This window comes from Rhipicephalus microplus, chromosome 8, assembly GCF_043290135.1.
Source record: "Rhipicephalus microplus isolate Deutch F79 chromosome 8, USDA_Rmic, whole genome shotgun sequence".
In the NCBI taxonomy this organism is placed as follows: Eukaryota; Metazoa; Arthropoda; class Arachnida; order Ixodida; family Ixodidae; genus Rhipicephalus; species Rhipicephalus microplus.
The window spans coordinates 9799808-9821267 of record NC_134707.1 but is presented as its reverse complement, the minus strand read 5'-3'; the positions used below and the strand labels follow the sequence as shown (position 1 = coordinate 9821267).

Below are 21460 nucleotides of genomic sequence, written 5' to 3'. Positions count from 1 at the left end.
TCTGAATTTTAAAAATCTTCTACGTCTTGTTTTTTGGAACTTCCTGCCTAGGTTCAGGTTCAAAACAGCATTAATTAAGCCCCCACCTCTGCAACATCTATTATTACCGTGCTGGAGCTAATTTTTGAGTCATTACATTTGTGACCATAGCCGAGCCTAAAAGCATCCTTGCCGCAATTTGAGTGTGATGGGGCAAAGCATATTAAAATTCGGAAAGGGCCCCTGCCAATTGGACACTGACTGCATTTTTTTTTGGGAAGTTCGAATTGTTCGAACAGTAAAATTCCAGCGTGAATGGAATAGCATACGGTATTAGAAAAATATTCGAAAATTTGAATATTTGCATACGCCTGCTGGTAAACCATCTGTCTACGGAGTGCTTAGGTAGTGATATTATTGTTAATTTGTTTATTTGGTTGTATCTGGGCGCAGGCCGTTCCCTCGTCGGAAACACTCGTGGAGCCTGGAGAGCGGGGACTCCGGGGTGAGCAGCACGGGTAGCAGTGCGCGGAGCTCCTTCACGAGTTTGGGCACGCCGTCGCCTCTCTTGCAGCACAGTGAGGCGTTCCAGCGCATCACAGCTGTCGCCAAAAGAGCCGGTCAGTCACGGCTGTTTGCAGTGCTGCGATACTTTGCCATCGCATTGTCGTGCAGCTTGGTCTTAAAGGCCAACTCTGGCGGTTTTTCGAGGTCAATGAATCTCAGTGAAATTCGCTGGGTATGTTCCTTCGCACATTTTAGTCCTTTATGCCAAATCACAGGTTTGAGTGAGGCACTGATCGTTTGCAAATTAATTTTAAAGATTGCGTCGAAAAGCTCACCTCACATGCCAAAATTATTGGCAACACTGTCTGTGTGACGTCATGTTTGGCTTGTCAGCGGAAGTGACCAAGCCGATGGCATCGCTACTTTGGCCGCTACAGCGTTTATTGTGCTTTCCACAAGGCGATGGCGGCGGTGTTTGGCACAGGTATAGCACGGGAATGCTTTCTTCCTTTCTCTGTGGTGTTTGGCCGGTGCTTCGCTGGACTGGCTTTCACAGTTTTCATACTCTGCGCCGGCGGAACCAGTATATGGCCTCCGGCTCTGCCAAATAGTATGTCATACGCAGACAGGGCGCTTGATTGGGTTTCGGTTTCGTTATTGCACATTTTTGCTTATTAAAAATTATTTTCAAATTTTCTGAGCATTTCCGCTATTGGGTTCGTGACAAGAGTGTCTCAGGAACATAGAAATACCATAACCTTGACATGGTCGAAAAATTGCCGGAGTTGGCCTTTAATAAACAAGAAGATCGGGCTAGTTGGTATGAATCAAATGTTCGTAGGGAAGCGCAAAATTAAGCTACACAGGGACTGCAAGAAAGAAGGAGCAAGACAGGCGCTTAACATCAACTAAGTGTTTATTTAGCCAAGTGTTTTCTTTTTGTTCTTTCACCAATATATGTCTTTTCCTTTCGAAATAAATGCTTATTTGAAGGGAAACGCTCATCTGGTTCCTTTTTTCTTGCTGTCTCGGTGTAGTTTAATTTTGCGCTTCCCACGAACACAGTTTGGTCTTCTAGGCCATAGAGTTTCATAATGATACTCTAGAGAGAAATCTGGCACCAGTGTGAGTGGTAGCTGAAACCCTTGGTGTGTCACCCAGCATGAGAATGATGAGTAGTACAGTCATCAGCAAGCTTCACACAAACACTCCGGCGCTCAACCTAAACTACTTCGACTGATGCCAGCCATGTAGCACTGGGCAAACTGCAGTGACCTCACATTTTTTCCAATTTACTACCACGTTTACTTGCGTAATGAACCCACTCGCATAATTTACCAACCCCTTCTTTGGTTCTTGTTGAAAAAAAATCTGTTTTTTTAATGTTGCTGTTCATTTTATTTCGGTGTGATAGCCAGCGCCGTTGAAGATAAAAACGTTAAATAATGCCCTTATATCACGTGAAAGTGGTGTAATAAAAGTCTGCACATAGATTAACAACCTTGCTGAACAGTTGCGAGCAGTGCAAACACGGATGATGTCGATCAACATTTAAAAGCCGCGTCTTTTGCAACAGAGTGCCATCTGTCAAACGCAGAACAAACCTCTTTGCACATAGCAGTGCGGAAACAAAGCAAAACACAAAGTGCAATCGTGTTGACAGCCCGACGTGCACCCACGACATGCATGCACTGTCATCCGATGCTGTGTTTTTGTTATTGGGTTTGTCGTAGTGAACTTCATTAGGCATCTGCTGCGCAGGGCACGATTGGCCGGTACACTAGCTACATGGCCGGTTTTAAATTTAAAGTTAGTCGAGCATGCGCTGGTGCATGGGAACCGAGTAGCTGGATGACACTTCAGCATCGATTCGTGCTCGTTTGTTGCTAAAGAAAACAAGAGGAGCTTCGTGCTACAGAAAAGGTTCGTCGTATATTTCACGGGCCAAAACAAGGACAGTTTCCCCTTGTGGTGAGCAAAGTTGTCAAATAGTCCTGTCACTCAATTGAAGGCCAGCAGTGGTTGGACAGAAAGTTTCTTAATACCGTTATACGCCCCGTCGCGGTGGTCTAGCGGCTAAGGTACTCGGCTGCTCACCCAAATGTTGCGGGATCAAATCCCGGCTCCGGCGGCTGCATTTTCGATGGAGGCCAAAATGCATAGGCCTGTGTGCTCAGATTTGGGTGCACATTAAAGAACTCCAGGTGGTCGAAATTTCCGGAGCCCTCCACTACGGTGTCTCTCATAATCATCATAATCAATTAATACCGTTATACAAAATTTTTGCTGTTATACTGACTGACTTTTTTTCCCGTGACTTTTTTTCTCCCATGTAAGGAACCCTCCCTCCAAATTGGCGTCAACTTTTCTGAAGAAAATGTGGGTTCATTACGCAAGTAAATACAGTATAATTACTTTGCATAAACAGTGGTAGTAATCAAACAAATGCTGTGCTCTCATTTTATTTCCAATAATTTATCTAGCAAGGTTGCAATTTCACTGTGCTTTTTAACTCTTTCTCTCCACCAGGCGTGATGAACTCCCTCGAAGACCTGCGCCGTCCCCGCTGTCAGGACAACAGTGAGGGCAAGCTCAGTCTGCTTCGGCAGCCGCAACAGCACGCCTCGGCCGCCGCGGCAGACCGCCACCCGCAGCTGGAGGAGCTGCGGCTGAACAACGCCGTGCGCGAGATCTTCTTCAACCGCTTTTTGCACATGTTCCGCTCGTACGACCATTTCGTCATCCAGCCCAACCAGGTATGAATAGGAAACGACCAAACGTTGGGCGTGCTATTTATCCTCATTAGCAAAAATAGTGCAGACAGAAAATCCACCGAGAGGACTAGAGGAATGCAGCACAGCTAAAGCCTGTATAAGTTACTCATGATTATTGCAACCTGCATTGAAGTTTTGAATACAGTAGACTCTCAGTAAACGGAAATCTGTTAAACGGAATTGCTGCTTCGTAAATGGAACAACTATTTCTGATATGATTGCTTTAGTGCTTGTATTCTGAACCCCTTTTCATTTCTCAATAAACGAAACTCTTGTTAAAATGGAACATATTCTGCTTGTCCCTTCTGGTTTAGTCTAACGAGAGTCTACTGTATAAGCATAGCTGCTTATTTGCTTCTCTGTCTAGCAAATTTTCCTGCCCCTATACAGCACTCTACTGCAAAATTCATTTCAAGCTGCTCCACTTCAGTCAAGTCCAAATTACTGGCAAAGTGAACGAGCTGCGCTTTCCTGAAGTGACCCCAAAATTCAAGATAGCAGCCCTCGAAGTTAGTTTTTCTACCAGGAAAAAAAAGAGTGGACATGGAGTTTCTCGGGAGTCTTTCAGCGCTTGTTCATGGCACGGTGTAATATGAATCACAAACACAAGAAATACAAAAGCAATGTGAACACAACGTGGGAAGCGTGGTGTGGAAGCTCCTCAGTTAGTGAGCCCTCGCCTACGCAACATCTCTGTGCAACAGGCGTATATCTCAAGGGTCTTACTTTTTATAAATAGTTGAGTCATAGGTACTACTGTCAAGTCGAAAATACAGATCTCAAAAGCCATGCTTTTGCTCTCGAGAACCTGAAAATCGTTATGGGTATTATGCACCTAGCTTGAGGTGCAATCGTTATGTTAGAAAAATGAAGATAATTAAGTTTTAACTGAAAATCGTTATGGGTTATTACGTGCTGAGGTTGGGATGCAAAAATATGTGTGAGAAACAAAGGTAATTAAGTTTTGATGTTCAATTCTAGATGTAGATGCTCTGAGATCGGACTGCTAAGCAGGATAGGATAGGATGGGATTCGAACAGGCCGGTGCGTTACTAGGGTGCCAAACCTGCGGGAGTGGGGGAGGTCAATTTTACAGAGTGGCATGAGATTTCTGCACAGAATTTTATTGTAGATATGTGCCCTTCTTCACACACTCGCATTGTTTGAGTCTAGCCATTGCACTTATAAATATTGATGGGGCTCTTAGGCAGAGGGGGGCCCTTGTGTCACAAAACTATGTCAGTCTGTAATTCAAATGATGACAATGCAGAAAGATATGGAGCAGTGGCTGGCATCACGAGACACCGTGCACAACTTCGACAAGACGACATTCCTGTCCGACCAGCCAGAGCCGCATCTACCATTCCTGTCACGCTTCATCGAGACCCAGATGTTTGCCAGCTTCATCGACAGCAAGATCCTCTCGCTGTGGGAAGAGCCCGATTCGTGCCTCAAGGTCAGTGAACTCGATCTGAGGTTTTCGAAGGTTGGTCGTTGCGTCTGTGACGTTTCCATTCAATCGTTTCCTTGAGGCGCCCGTCATGAACAACCTGGAGCTTGATGAGAAACTCATCCTTTTGACAGCAGACACTGCTACGATGATCTCAGCCAAATCTTGGTCGTGCATAGCTAAGGAAGTTTAGAAGGAAAGCACAAAAGTGTTATTTCCACAGGCACCCCTTTTTTTTTCATGAGGGGGCTTGTGCTCTTTTTTTTTTCAGAGCTCGCAGCGTCTGCTGTTCGATGTCGAACAGTAGAGAGCATGCTATTGGCCAGTAGCAATCATAAATCAAGGGCAGCGTTGTGATCAGATGAGCTTTATGCCACGCGGCGCTTCCGCATGCTTGAGCCACTCTCCATGGTCTGCTAACATTACTCAGAGTCACACTTGTGCAGGAATCTCAACAGGACATAGTGATCGTGTTTCTTTGCGTCAACTCATTATCATAACAGTCTGACGTAACTTCTTTACTCCTCGCCATCCCTCCATGCATAGCTTCCAGGACGCTGATCAGGATGAGAGGAGTGAGGAAGCACTTAAAGGCATGCTACAAATCTCTGTAACTCTGCTCGTTGTTTGAAATAAATTTTGAAACAATCGGATTGTGAGGCAATGGCCTCCAGTACTTAGGTCATTCAATGTGAAAGCGGTTCGCGGCCCCTTTAAAGTCCGTTTGGCTGGTGCTCACAGTTGTAAATTTTGTTCGTACAGTCTTGCAGTACAACTAAATCATTTTATAACAGTCACTAATTGATTGTTTGACGTCCTTGCGGCTCCGAAACGGCACTTGCGCCACAATTGGGATGTGTGAGAACAGCTGCGATAGAGGAAGAAATTTCATCTTGTGCTTGGCGCCGTTGATGCTCTCGGTTCTTCAACGTCTTGTGCTTGGCGCCGTTGATGCTCTCGGTTCTTCAACGTGGTTCTCTGATTAGCACTGCGGTTACAGTGCACATTCCTCCGCTGTTTACAGATCTTCGACAATCGGATAAAACTGCTTCGCAACCATTCCAACGAGCCAATTATCAACCGCTATGAATGCTGCACCGTGTACAAAGAAACAGGTAAGCCTTCCCCCGCTGAGATGCGAATCGAAGCAGTACTAGAAATGGGTGAATATAACCGTTCTCACTTTCTGATGGTTTGTCGTAGTGAAGTTGAAAGCAGATTGCTCAAGAATACTGTTGCCATTGAAAGATCTTTATCTTTTTATTTTGTTTATTATACAACCTATTTCTTGTGTGATACCTGCATATATGATCTTTTGTTAGAATAAATAATCAAATTTAATTAATCTGTTTCAATACTACATTCCCTGATTGACATTCTTTAACCCATTGTTGGAAAATGTTGGGAATTCCCAAAAATAATGTGCTTAAGTATTCTCTCATTTCGTGAGCGATAATGTGGGTGAATGTCTTAGATTTACGGGCATTTGGAGCAGTAGACATCAAAAAACTTGCAAACATTGATTGCCTTCTTAATGGCTTACGTTGATTTTTTTTTTGCTTTTTATGCACATATTACTTACTTTCTTTCTTTGCCCCGTCGCGGTTGTCTAGTGGCTAAGGTACTCAGCTGCTGACCCGCAGGTCGCAGGGTCGAATCCCGGCTGCGCGGCTGCATTTCCGATGGAGGCGGAAATGCTGTAGGCCCGTGTGCTCAGATTTGGGTGCACATCAAAGTACCCCAGGTGGTTGAAATTTCCGGAGCCCTTCTCTGCGGCATCTCTCATAATCATATGGTGGTTTTGGGACGTTAAACCCCACATATCAATCAATACTTTTTTTGCTTATTCCATTACATCCTGTTGTGGAATAAAGAAAAAAATGCTGAGAAGTTATGCCCGAGCGCTGCTATCTGCATAACGTCTGAGGTTCTGAGCCCCTCTGCAACATCAGGAGTTGCAATCGGCAATATTGTTTAATCAACAAAGAATGAGTGAATAAATTGTCACTGGTATGTTTTCATTCATCAAGAGCAGAGTCACAAAATTTCATGAGGATGATTAGATCTATTTATTATTTATTTATTGAATACCTGCACGCCCCATTGGACATTACAGCAGGGCAGTTACATACAAAAATATACAAAGCAAACACACTCGCAAAGCGTGGTGAAATACATCGGTATCGAAAATGTTTGCATCAGGCGATAGGGCAGTTCATTCTCTAATGGCTCGTGGAAAAAACATACCTGAACAAGTCACCCTTAAAAAGGAATTTGCGAACTTTCATTGCATGGTCGTGTTTCGATGAGATGTAAGGGGGTAACTTAATATACTTTGCTCACTCAATGCCGGTTTTAGAATGGTATGCTGCAGGAAAAAATTTCATTCTAAGGTTTTTTCGCCGATCTCGCAAAACCTGCCATGATAACTTACGTTTGTTTTCCGTCATGCTCTGTAACGGTCGAGTACTAACCGAACCGCCTTATTTTACACCCTTTCAAGCTGCTCTGTGAGATCAACTGTGTGCGGTTCCCAACAAACACAACCATAATCAAGTATACAAAGATACGAAAAGGATCGTTTCTTCAAAAGTCTTCATGAGAAAATTGCATGCCATTGTCCTCTTATGTAAATCTTCACAGTAAAAGAACAACTAGACACTGTCAACAATTCGAGGGCTACTTTGACAAGCTTTTTTTTTTTGATTCAGCGATGTCATTATGATTTCTGCTTTCTTTTGTACATTATGGTCATTATATGCTGTATTGTTTTATGCATGTTTGTATTTTTTGCTTTTATTTTTCCTCGTGATTGGGCCAAAGTATTGGCCTGCAGTATTGCTAAATAAATGAAGTAATGGGACACTGTGAATACTGCCTCGTGACCATCTCTGCGGTGAATGCGCCGATATGTCGCGAGCTTTAAAGATTTTTTCTGGAGACCCCCTATAGAGCGCAGCGTATGCCAAACACGCACAGAATTGCCCATCGAGAGCCGGCTGTCGGCACCGGATTTGGTGGCACCGGTACCGAAGATTGTAGACCCCACTGTGGATCTCCCGGGGCGCCGGAACCACCGGCCAGGGGTCTTTCCTCCGCTGGAGTGTGGCGTGCTGAACCGAGAGCCAGTGCAGTCCAAGTGAGTTGTCTGTCACAATGGCAGGCTGTTCAGTGTTTCGAGAACTCCATTATGTTTCGTGAGTGGAGGGCAGCGATGGATATGGGAGGATGGATGGCGGAATACAAATATACCTTGGATTTAGAAGAGCTATAAGGTGAGCTAGGCAGTCTTGATTCATCTTCAAAGTGTACATTGTAAATACGGACACGAGACAGAAAACACAGTACAGTGCAGTCAATGCATTCGGTGGATTCAATAGATCAGTTGGTAGTTTGCTCTCGTTGCGTCCTGTACTTTGCTTTCATCCTGTGTCCATATCTACAAAAGTAACTTTTGGAGAAGATGCCTTGGGTTCTTTGTTACATAAGGATATATGTAAACGGTGGCTAGGTAGTGGATAGTAACTCATAGCCCTAGTTTCTGTGGAATTCTCTGTAACTGGTGTGTTTCATTGGGATGTTTTATTTGATCTGATGTCGAATAGTACATAGCTTTTGTGCTAAAATCGTGTGTATTGGTTCGTTCTATAAGTTAGCTGCTGCTGTCATTTTCTAATTCCCCTGGAGTGGTGTGTTTGCATACCGTATTAGTGTGTTCAGTTGGGTTGGTTCATAGATTATGACTGGGACGAAAATTAAAGAGGACAGACGAATTGCTGCCTGAAAACAATTTTACTGAATTTTCACTTACTCATATACTGTACCATAGTTATATACTCTGTACCATAGAACAATCGGTACAAATAAATAGATTAATATATGAGAAGTCACTGTGTTCAAAGGCAAGACAATCCTTTGTTACATGGAAATATCCTTTAATCAATACTCTGAATCAAAAAGTGAGTTACTGCGTAAAGTTCAATAACTCGAGGATTGTGAGACCTTCAAGAAAAATAAAAAGAAAATGCAGGATTTAATTTTTTTTTTTTTACAATCACGTTAATCTAACAGAACAGCCAGCTCGTGTTTGGGTTTCATGTCCCAGACTATGCAGAAAGATAACATTTAAACAAGTATTATCTTTTGTGTTATGATTTTATTACTTCTCAAAAAATGATGAAATAATTTTTACATTTTGCTACACTTTTTTTTTTTGCACCTCAGAGCAATCACTATGGTAGACTCATTAAACAAAACCTAAGAGTATTTAAAAAATATGTTCCATTTAATGAAACTTTCATTTACTAAAAGATGAACAGTGTTTCAGCATCCAAGTGTACAACCAATCATAGTAGAGAAAACTGTTCGATTTAAGCAGCAGTTTTGTTTAAAAGAGATTCCTGTTTACTCTGAGTCCCCTGTAGTGGTTCTTGCTAAGTAATTTCCTTTCTGCTGACGCTTTTTATTTGGTGGTCTGCTGCTGTTTCAGGGTCAAAAAACGCGCGCATGCCCAGTTTCGTAGGAAAGACCGCTCCATCCAACAAGCTGAGCACTTGAAGCTCACAGCCGAGCAGAGAGAGGTGAGTGGTGTATTGAACTCGAGGCGAAGGAAAAAAAAAAGCTTGCACAATAGTGTGGCAACGTTGCAAAGCCAGCTCTTAGCCCGGTCGTGTTACATTCTGTGCGATGCGGTTCGCGTCTTTATCTTTTGGACATTTTTGTTTCGATGAGTAATTTATATTTCTCGTGTTTTGGATTTCAAAACACCAGAGCATGTCTTCAACATCGAGAAGTAGAGTATGCTGTCCTGCTTTGAATTTCACGTTTTGCTTCAGCCAATCACACGAGGCCTATCCGGCCTACAAATAAGTCAGGGGCACAATCTTATATGCAATCTACGAACAGACCAGTATTTTTTTCTGCATACGATTTGTCAAGGCTTATGCAGATGTCGTGAACGGGTGAACGTACGTGTGAGCTTCTACCAATCGCATGCGACAAAAACGTCCATATGTGTAAGGCACACTAGATTGTGTTCGTTGACTTAATAAATGGCAAAGTGTTCAGAATGGGCATTTGCAATGCATACATTTTGAAGTGTGAATGAAACCGCTGTTTCGAAGTCCTACCGCATCTAGACATTAAACAACATGTTAAAGTATTTTTTTTTGTAGTGTTTTTAATTGAAGAGCACTATATAGCAGCCTCTGAAATGAAAAAAAAATTGTTTGTAGAGATTTAGTGATAAAAAATTAGATAAAAAAATTAGCATTACATGTAATTACATTCAGTTAGTTTGACAGCTACAACAAGCCTACATTAGTCATCACTAGGCAGTATTACCCATTGTTACCTGACATCAAGACATTAATCAACATTAGAGTACTTGTATTATGCAAATAGTAAATACGGTCTGCCAGGCACAAGCTATGATTAACACTAATGCAATAATATATATAGTATATACTTTTTTTCATGTCCAAATCTCCCAGGATGATTCTCAACTAAAGCAACTGTGCCCTCACAACAACGAACCCCAATAGTTAAAAAAATAATTACAGCAACCAGCAAGTGTATAGATCCTAATGAACTTCTTCATTTGTTATTTCAATAAAATAAAAGTGGGTATAATGGACTTGCCAATAGAGTTGTAGGAAGGTATGCTGCAAACATGTGGTTTTGAGCTATGAATGCTTCCAGAAACCCAAATATACTGTTGTTTTTTTCAGATCATTCTCAAAGTAAGTTGTGCTCGTTTGATTTTCACGTATAATCATTTTTTTTTTATTCCTGAAGGTTTCCTCAATTTCCTCAATCTTGTGTTCTGGATTATTGTTCAGTGGCCCAATAATGATTGAGCAAAATGACAACAAAATGTGCGCGTCTCATTCGCATAAGACTAGGCAGACATCATAAGACGCACTTTTGAAGGCAGCATCTTTTTTAGGCCTGTTTCACTGGCTTTTTGTGACAGAGCAATGGTGCCAACTATCTTGTGATCAAATTGAACATGTCTCAAGTAGAGGCATTCTTAACATAGTCTAGCTGCATAACCAGATTTAAGTTATGTAGGTACATTTCGCGTAAAGAAATGAACAGATTGGCTGACATTATTCACGATACCTTAGTGTACTAAAGGAGCATAAATTCTGCAGTTTTATTTTCATCAGGTGGTAGTGCCATTTTGGGAAGACAAAAAGAAATGCAACATTGTCCTCAGTCCAAAGTGTTTGGCTGTCTATTTTCATCTTGCCGTCATTCTTAGAACACAGGAAAGCAAAGCATTTCGTGCTTGCTCTATCGACGCTACCGTGAAATACCGAGCGAGCACGCCTTGCCGAGCAAGCGCCCCCCCTCCCATCTTTGGGAGGTACCAACTATTCGCCCCTCTTCTTCTTCCCCAATTTCCATTGGTCCACCGCGGTGGATCAGTGGCCGAGGTGCTTGGCTGATGACTCAAAGGTAGCGGGTTCAATACCGGCTGGGGGGGTCGCATTTCTATGGAGGCTAAATGGTAGAGGCTTGTTGTATACTGTGCGATTTCGGTGCACGGTAAAGAACACCAGGTGGTCAAAATTTCTGGAGCCCTCCTCTGCGGGGTCTCTCAAATCGTATAGTGATTTTGGGACATAAAACAAGAAAATAATAATAGTAATTATTATTATTTTATCATCATCTTCACTGTTTTATTCGCTGTTTTTATTTTTCTGAGAGTGAGTGAAGGCAGTGCTTGCTCAGGATTTTATGGCAGTTGTTATAAAAGACATAAAATAAAAGCTAAAAAAATTAAACAGTACAATAAACCCAAAAACATGTTAGGTAAGGTTTTTTTCTGGGTTTTTTCTGTGTTTACTGATTATTGAATAAAAAAAAAGGATTGTATTCATCAGACAACCACATGTTCTGCACTTAATTTTTTTTTGCCTGAATATTCAGATTTGCTTGGTTTCTCTTTTTTTTATTGCTCCTTGCATGACAATTTATGTGTGTGCGCTCTTTTTTTTCGAGTTTGTGTTCTACCTTTCTTTTTCTCTTGTTTCTTGTCTTCTTTTTTAGTCTGCCTGTGTTGGCACGAAATCGAAGCATGCACAATTGTGGCAAGTGAGTACAGCCTCGATGCAACTCTATGTTTTAACGCTTTGTGACGTTCGTTTGAGCCCATGTTGTAGTGACGTGATGTTTGTGAAAGCGTGTTGTGTAACGATGCGAAAGTAATGTGTTGCCTCTTTCGTGCTTTTCGTTGCTTTTGACAGCGGACACAAGGCCGCTTCATCACAAAAGCTTGCTGTGGAACTGTTCGTCTTTTATTCCGTTCTTCCGATAGCTCTTTCAAGGGCCATTACTAGAGCTATGCCGTACTACAGAACACTACTCCGTATTGGTCTTTCCTGATTGGCTATTTCAAAATACGGCAGATCCTGCCAAATATGCCTCCGGCACAACGCGGGATGACGCAGAGCGAATGGAATGGTGTTCCGTATTTTGTGGTACGGTCTCAGACCGTAGATTCAGCATCAAGCTCGAGGTGCTCTCAGAGCAAAGCGTCAAATTTGCTGAGGATTTCTTCTGGGGTACAGGAGGTTAAGCTGCTGTTGGTAACGCTTGTTCAAGGAAAATACTATGTCAAGTTTCTGTTTGTAACATTTGCTGTGCTTTCGTAATTATTTGTGGTAATACTTCAGTGAAGCCTAATAAATGTATCTTTAAATGCGATGAAACTGAAACGAAAGCACTACCACAAACAAATTTTGTGCCTCTATTTCATACAATGCCTTAAGCCTGACGACAGCCACTGATACTTGCCATGCATCCGTTGTTTAAGTTTCGTGCTATGTGTCCAAGCTGTGGTATGTGGCCTAGCTGCACTCGTGCTCACAATATCATCCTCCACTCTTTTTTTTTGTGATACTCACCAGGTTGTTATCATCATGTTGTTTATGGTAAGCTGTGACTAAAAATTAATGGTACTACTCTTTGTAGACATTAAAAACGTGAAGTTGGTACTTATTGGCTTGTCTGCCTCCAGGCATAGTATTTAAGGGCATTTGGATTACAGCCACCTGACCCCGCACATACTTCATCAAAATGTCATTAGAAGTACAAGAGACTTTTTCCAGAGGCAGTCGCATATCTTGATTACAAATGCTCATAACTCTAAAATGTGAATGTGCGCTTTCTGTACCAGCATATATTTGTCACTTAGTTACATTCCCTCCACTAGCAGTGTTTGTGTAAAAATAAAACTTTAGTTGAAACGTAAGAATTAGTCATACATATGATTGTGTAGTTCGAATCCCGGCTGCGGCGTCTTCGTTTTCAATGGAGGCAAAAATGACGCAGGCCCGTTGGCTCAGATTTTGGCGTACATTAAGGAATGACAGGTGGTCGAAATTTCTGGAGCCCTCCACTACGGCGTCTTTCATAATCATGTGGTGGTTTTGGGACTTTGAACTCCACATATCAATCAGTCATCAATATGATTGTGTCATAGTAAAAACAATCATATTCTATGCTAAAATATCATTAATAATAATAATAATATAGTGGTTACTGTTTAAAAGCGCATCACTTCGACAAAGGTGTAATTTTGGTGTAAGCTTTTTGTATGTGCTCTGTGTGGTGCAATTGATGTTTGAAACAGCCTTCATGGCTTTCTTTAAGAAACATCAAATAGTGTTGCCAATTTTTCTGTGCACCCTTCCATGTTGTTGACTGAAGCACACCTGGTGCAAAGTGTTAAAAAACTCCATTAAAAAATGGTGGACAGGATGACGAGACATGAGTCCCCCCTTTTTTTTTTCACTTCACTCCAAGCCACTGAAAATCTTAGCCACCGACACACTCCCAAAAAAATTTGGCGGAGAAGAACACTGATTGTGCACCATGAACATAAAGTACACCCTTAGGTTATCAGGGGGAAATATAAATCTTGATTAGTAATTGATTAATGATTCTGAGACAGAAGCAACAGAATAAGTCGTACTTCTTGATGTATTTTGTCTTTCACATTATTAGCAAGATGTCTCTCCCTTCTTGAGCTAACGCAGATTTTTTGGGGGAAGGGGAGCAGATAAGGAGGGGCTAGGAGTCTTATAATGTGCACTTGGCATAGCTTTCTATTCACTGTGGTGGAAAGTTTTAGTTGAGTCTAGGTGAACAACTATCTTGTTGCATTTTCTTACATTTTTGGTGTAAAAAACTGGTCCTGGGCACGGTTCTTGGCCTTAGTTTGCTCATCCGGGCACGTTTCAGTCTCATACTTGTGTTTTTTCGGTTTGTGGTTTTAACACCCTGTTTCATTTTTCTTTTCTCACGCGGTTTTTTCCTGGTTTTCTGTTTTCCCTCTTCCACAAAATTGCACCAAACAAAAGTACCAAGTGAGTTTCAGTGCACTCGCTACAACTGCACTGCGTTTCGTCCGCATGCCTTTCGGGTGTTTTTTTCTGTTTGTCATGAGGTGATCAAGAGCAGTACAAAGGTGGTGGTGGACTCTCAGTGGCTAAAAAAAAAATCTCATAAGTTTTTGTCTTTTTATTACTATTTTGTGGTGTCGGGAAATGGCCTTTCAAAAACCTGTTTCATTGGCAAGTTTTGGTGCCACACATGTAGCATCCTTAAGAGTGTTGCATATGTAAGAATTGTACACTTAGCATAAAGTGCACGCATAGAACTTCACCACATGTGCTGAATATGAGTCCAGGCATTCCTTCTTGTGCAATACAATTATGGACGCTACATGTGCAGTAATAAGACTTGCTGATGTTACTATTAGGTGGTTGTAAAATACATGTAACAAATTGTGTGTGTATGTGTCTATATGTTTGGCCATATGTTTGTGGAGTTTGTCATGTTTTGCATGCGTGTTGCATGCCTGGCATGTTTGCATTCATTCAGCATGTCTGTGTTTCTATAGCGTTGCTAATTGGTAGTGCTTGTGTTATGATCACTAAAACTTTGCCCACTGGATAAGCATGTGCATGTTGTTTTTTTAATTGGTGAAATAACACACCTAACATTTCTTACATTAGGCCGTATGCTGTATATGTGTCTTATGAAATTGTGCTCTGATGTAAATATTTTTGCGAAGGATGTGCATTTTTCATTGGTTACTTTTTATGAGTACTGCTAATGTGCCTATAAAAGCTTTAGCGTAAATTGGTTTTACTTTGTTAACACCTTGAAAGCATCGAATATAAGCCATATAAAATATTTATAAATTTACGTTGTTTTTAGTATATTTTTGCAAAAACATATGTCCTATCATTCTTAACATTGCAGGGAGTAAATGAATTATCTTGCTTTATTAACACTTGTTAATCACTTACTGTGTTATGCTCGTAAGTTGTACTTAAATTATTGCCTTTATTTGATTCACACTTACTTACAAGCCAAGAAATACTGACCATTATTAAACAGCTATCTCAGGTTTGTCAGCTATCTCAGGTTGTTAAACAGCTATCTGCAGGTTTGTCAACAGCACAGTTGACAAACCTGCAGATTTATGTTGTCCAAAGTGGCCACCTAGTATGCAGTCACTATTCATCATATAAACTGAAACTTAGTTGTTCAAATAACATCCTCTTTCAGCTTTATCAGACACCGATATGACCTTTGGCCTAAACTTTATGACAACTCCCACTTTTGTGGCAACATACATTAAGGATACATGCATTACCGCGTGTACACTACTGCATAACACTTCTACATAAGTACACTGCCGCGTAAACTGTACACTAGAGCTGGAAGTGCTTTTGCTAGACAAGTGCTGACAATGGTCTAATGCACTTTTTTTGCGTCATCGTTGTCAACCTGTAGAAGTACATGAACGAAGCACGGGCCAAGCACATGAAGCAACCAAAATTCAGTGACACAGCGTCGGCTGCGGTCATTGCACAGACCAATTGGAAATTTGTGGAGGCGCTGCTCATGGAGTGCAAGACCAGGGTGAGTCGGAGGGCAAAGTGCACGGATAAGTTTTTTCTTGGCAGTAACCACGAAGTAAATGTCTTTATGGTGATCACTTGTATTAAAAAGTATTTCTAGTCCCACTGCTTTTGAAATCAGACAAGTAGATTGCTCTCAGAACTTATAAACTAGGCAATGTTGTATGTTGTTAACAGCTCATAAGTTCATTTGACATAAGGGTGAAGTGATGTAAGCTAATTGAGAAACTTATTAGATGTTCTTTGTGTGATGCACACGCAGGTTCATTCAATTGGTATTTTGTAAACATGGAAAGTTGCTAGCTCAAAGGTTACGTATAATATTGTATTAATATTAGTTTACTGTCCTGTTTGTGGGCGTTGACCATCAAACTACAGTAAATTGCAATTGGGCATCATGTGTGACAATGTCACTTAAAATTTTTCTGTCCTGAAAATGGTGGCATGGCACCACCTTTTACTTGCGCAGAATTGGCATGCATCTACAACAAACATGCTCTTTTGTGTGTCTACACACCGTTGACACGTCAGTGCATATTTGTGTTAAAACCCGTCTCGTGTCTCCGTGCAGACGAAGCGAATGCTGGTCGAGAAGATGGGAGTCGAAGCCGTTGAGCTGGGCCATGCCGATGCCAGCATCACGGGTCTCGAGGAGAACACGCTACTGGCGTCCTTCTGCGACCTCCTTGAACGCATCTGGTCACATGGCCTACAGGCCAAGCAGGTACAGAAGGATTAATACAAATTTTGATGTTTCATCTTAACCCTTTCAGATGCCACCAACGAAGAAATGTCTGTAAATATGTCAAATCACTACAATATCACTTCGAAGCACTCAATATTATTTTGCAACAAGAATCATAAGAATAGCCAGTGGACCCTTACTGCTAGGGCTCAACTCGCTATAGCAACTCGGCTGCCCTAACCCAGGGTCGCCAGATAGCTAGGGACAAATGCCAAAGGGGTGTGTAACATAAGACGGTCAAGGAGAGTAACAACTAGAGGGCTGCGGAGGCAGGGTCGGCAATTACAATAAGAATGTATGGGCACCTTGCCAATACCTTATCGGTGGCCAAAAATGGTTTCCCAGAAAGTCACCAGAGTGCCCACTCCATTCGCTGTAACTGATTGGCGGCGCACAGAGACGTTCGTTACACATGTGATTTTGTGCCATTGAAATAATGTATAGAATTTTCATGGTCGCGCAGGCATAGTTTGTTTTAAGCGAAAGTTAGTTTTAAGTGGGGGCCGTTACACATGGGCTCAACTGTATGTGTGCTTAGCAGGTGGTCTTGAACACGACAAGTTGCGTGATGTTGTATTCACTTATTTCCTATTTTTCGTGATATATATGCCCTGGCCAGCATGTCATAAAATGCTGACATGGTGAATCAGTTCTTCTTGTACTCATGTGGCTGTAGCACTCCTCAGAGTCTCTTTCTGCAGAGGCATGCATCGTATGGTGCACACAAAATTGAAACGGCATTATTTTCTGTTGCCCGAAGAATTGCGGTTAGCCTGAACTTTGCAGCTTCCATGTAGTACCTGTCACAGTAAAACTTCTCGGGCCACGACTAGCCGCTGATGAAACCTTCGGCCCATTCATGCAGGGCAAGTCAGCGCTGTGGTCTCACCTGCTCAACTATTTGGAGGTCGAAGAGTGTCGGTCCAGCGGCAAACCGATCGATCGGAACTTTTTGACTCCAGGTAGGTGGTTTGTTAACGAAAGCCATGGTTAGGACAAGTTTAGGCTACTCATTTAACATCTTCACTGTTGCATGTTTCGGTGTCCTTGCCTTGTGTGCGCTTTGCTTTGAGCAGTTGCAACTGCTTCTTTTAACAGCACTGCTTGTAGGTGTGCTAATCTCTGTGGCATTTACGGTACTCAGCCAGTAGAGGCTTTTTTTTTGTAGACAACTTAATAATCAATACACAATCTGGTTTACTGAATTCTAACATCATTGCTGGTTAGAGAGTTCTGTAGAATCTCGACCATGGTGATCGCACTGGATCTGTTAAGGTATCATGGTAATGACAAGAATTATTAGGCCCAAGAGGAGTAATGCTTCTTGCAAAGTTGAGAAAGTGTGGAATTCAATGCTATGAGACAAGTGATTCTTCAGTGTCGGGCTCCAAGCTGTATGCTTCTCATTTCTGATACTGTTATTAACCAATTAATGCTTCAACTTTTCAATTGACATGCATTCGTTACAGTTCAGAGACAAGCTTAAAGAGTCATGTGTGGGTAAAAGTTATGAATAATTCGTAAAGGACCTGTAATGTTTGGTGGCATTGTTTAGATTAGGCATTGCAAGCATGACTTCCACAATATCTGTAAATGAAAACATCGATAGCACGAAAAAATTTATTGTGAAGTGAGTAATGGTGCTGGTAAATTTAAAAGCAACATTTTCAGTGTGGTGCACTCTTAATATGTTTAATTAAGAGTGTTAGAATGTAATCTGGTACATTTAAAATTCAATTGTAGACTGTGGAATTCTGTGTTACATTATTTGCTGATCTCACAAGGGCACTTGTGCTGGTGACTTCCCTTCGCATGTTGATTTATTGTGTTCTTATGTAACAAGACACAATAATGAATTTTACACATCTGTTTTTATTGGTATCAATGTTATTTATTCCTCAGCTGACCAATTAATTTAGATCAAATGCCATTGTGTGCCAAAATCAAATGCCAAAAAAGCCCAAACCTCTCAAATTTTTTTTTCTAATAAGCATGATCCAAAAATTTACGTTGTATAACCAACTCTAATAATGCCATTAAGGAGGCTAGACAAATATTTGGCCACCTTGCCTCACTATCCTTGTCTCATTAGTTGCCTTGCTACTGCAGTAATGTAATATAAGTAACACATCTTACCTAGTAATATTACTGTTATTTCTTATTAGCCTCCCTTTACGGAGCTTTTGCTCATTGTGTTACGTTTAACTAACACACTGCTTTCTGCATTTTTTCTTTTTTCTTCTTATTGTTTTTGCCATCTATCTGTGCAGCCCTTGCTTGGTGCGTCTTGCGGAGGCGAATCGACTGTATGTCACTCATTTCTCATAACCATCTCTCACTCCCTTGCATAAGTGTGGGTTTGTTTGAGTGGTTTCTGGGGCTGTCCGAGTCTGGCTACTTGAAACTGCACGTCTGCTGAGCCCACTTGCTGTCTCCTAACAGTGTGAAGGTGCAATGTAGGGTTTGGCTTCGAAATGGCATATTTTGTTTTTTTTTATTGTTGTTTTTGTATTTAAACCACTGGCATCTTTATCGAGGGCTTTTATACTGGTATGGCATTATAGGCAAATATGTTTCCTAAAATGGTATTTGAGTCGGATTGTACAGGGCATCTTAATGAAGCTGTTTACTTGCATGTTGCATTCCACATAACAGTTTGGAAAGAAGTTGATAGCATTTACTAAACTGCCTTTCCCAATTCCATAAGCTGGACTCACAAATGGAAAAAAAAAACGTCATCCACTTGACAACCTAATGGTAAAAGGTTATATGGAACTATGTATTTCTTAAAAAAAAAATTTTTTACATTTGTAACTAAAAGAAAGTTTGGTTTGAAATTAATGAATGAATAGGAAATTTACACATTTGTAGTAGTCCAAACTGTGTAGCAACTTTCCTAAACGACTGTTGTTGAAAGGAACTACTTGCCCAAATATGATCTGCTGTGATTAAATGAATTGAAGTGTATGTAATGATGAGATACCGGAAGATGTCATTCATAGCAAGGGAAGAAATGAAGTTGGTAATAAATCTGTTAAAGAATAAGGAAAAGAAGCAAGCATTTATTTCACGTCCTCCAGAGCTTTCCTGTGCCAGCTTGCTGATTCATCTTTGAAGATTATCTTTGTCGCTTTTTTGAGGCCTCAACGAGTTGCTTTTTGTGTTTTGTGCAATCCCTGCTTTTGTTTTTTAAAGCCTGCTCTGCTTGCTGTGTGTTGTGTTTGGTGTAGGGTCGGCAAAGGAATGATCAGTAAGGCTAGTTGTTCCGTGCTATTTCACTAAGCGTTCTGAATCGTAGTAGGCCCGGGACATTATTCACAGGTGGTTGCTTCATATATACGTAGTTCCTCTTTTGGAGCATTTTACGTTGTCACTGACCGCTGCGCAGTTCCTGAAAGTTTCAGAACCTAAGAATACGCCGTAATTCCTAGTGACACGCTTCTGACAGGTCAGTGTGGAACGAATCAGGCATGTAGACTCCGGCTCAGGAAACGGAAAGCGCAAATGCTGACAAATCAACAGAAAGGTTGTGCACATTGGCAAAAAATGCATATGGCAGATATACAGTGCACGTCTAGTTTTTCCTATGAGGAATCAAATTCCTGAGACATAGTAGCTGAAATTTTCTGTCATACTAAGACGAGTTTGCTTGGTACTGGTCTGTTGCTTACACATGCTGTGACTGCCATTAGCCATGCAAGATCTCACTAAGATAAAGTTATTTTTGATTTCCCAATCACCCGAGCATATCATCATCATCATCATCATCATATTTTATTTCCTTAAAGACCCCACAAGGGGGTATTACATAAGGGGTGGATGTACAGGATATAGAAAAACATTTGCCACATAAGGGGCTGGTATACAGGATATACAACTTTTGCTACATTCAAAATATAAAATATGCTACATAGGTGTGGGTATATACATTGCCATAAAGTTTCACTGACAGAGATGAGTTATTACATTTTTAGCGAAAGTTGATGGGCAGGTGATTGTGACGACGTGGTTTGGGAGGTCGTTCCAGTCCTTCACAGCACGCGGAAAGAAGGATGCGGAGAAGGTAGCAGTCCTAGTGCGGTAACGGGAGACTTGGAGGGGGTGGCTGGTGCGGTGCGAAATGTACGTCGGAGGGATGACGTATGGAGGATGGTTGAGGGGCGAATGGAACAGCTTATGAAACAGGGAAAGAGTGGCTATGCGGCGTCGAAGGGCAAGTGGCTGCAATCCAGATTGGGCTTTTAAGGATGAAACACTGATGTCATAAGAATATGACGAATGTATGAATCGGACTGAGCGATTTTGAATTGATTCAAGGTCATTGATTAGGTAAATTTGAGGTGGATTCCATATAGCACAGGCGTATTCCAGTTTTGGCCTGATGAGGGATGTGTATGCGAGAAGTTTTACGTGTTGAGGTGCGCAACGCAGATGACGTTTCACGAATCCCAATATTTTGTTTGCAGATGAGATAATGTTTGTGACATGCGCATTCCAAGTTAGATCGGCGGACAGAGTGACACCTAGATATTTGAAACACTGTACTATTTCTAGAGGGGCGTTAGTGATTTGGTATGGGAATAGGAAAGGGTTTTTGCGGCGAGTGAATGAGACAACCTTACATTTGTTGGGGTTAAGTTTGAGAAGCGAATTGTCACACCATTCTTGAATGTTGTTCAGATCGTGTTGCAGGGTTAGTTGATCGGAAGCATTAGTTATTGTATGGTAGATCACGCAATCGTCGGCGAACATGCGGATTTTGCAAGACACAGTTAGTGGTAGGTCATTAATGTAGATTAGAAATAGCAAGGGGCCAAGGACGCACCCTTGCGGTACTCCTGACGTTACTTCGAGAGGTTCAGAGGATTCATTATTTACGTGCACGAATTGAGAACGATTAGCTAAAAAAGATTTAATCCATCTTAACACGTTAGGGTCAAGATTTAGCCCGGATAACTTCTGTATTAGTTTGTTGTGTGGAACTGTATCAAATGCTTTTGCGTAGTCAAGGAAAATGGCGTCAGTCTGAAAGTTGGTGTCAAGATTTGTATGTATGTCGTGA

General features: G+C 41.5%; 1 protein-coding gene across 6 annotated transcripts in view; it reads left to right on the top strand.

Moving 5' to 3' along the window:
• Nucleotides 1-21460, top strand: part of pns (DENN domain containing pinstripe) — a 78096-nt gene that overhangs the window by 18561 nt on the left and 38075 nt on the right. For 3 of the 6 annotated variants that reach the window (XM_075871000.1, XM_075870999.1, XM_075870995.1), the window contains exons 9-18: nt 433-599; nt 3016-3242; nt 4531-4716; nt 5735-5825; nt 7690-7849; nt 9200-9290; nt 11767-11811; nt 15526-15654; nt 16225-16377; nt 17264-17360. In XM_075871000.1, coding sequence (XP_075727115.1) covers nt 433-599; nt 3016-3242; nt 4531-4716; nt 5735-5825; nt 7690-7849; nt 9200-9290; nt 11767-11811; nt 15526-15654; nt 16225-16377; nt 17264-17360 — 1346 coding nt within the window. Of the gene's footprint in view, nt 1-432; nt 600-3015; nt 3243-4530; nt 4717-5734; nt 5826-7689; nt 7850-9199; nt 9291-11766; nt 11812-15525; nt 15655-16224; nt 16378-17263; nt 17361-18668; nt 18705-21460 lie in introns of all 6 variants that reach the window. The other 3 variants (XM_075871001.1, XM_075870996.1, XM_075870997.1) reach the window with 2 other exon arrangements.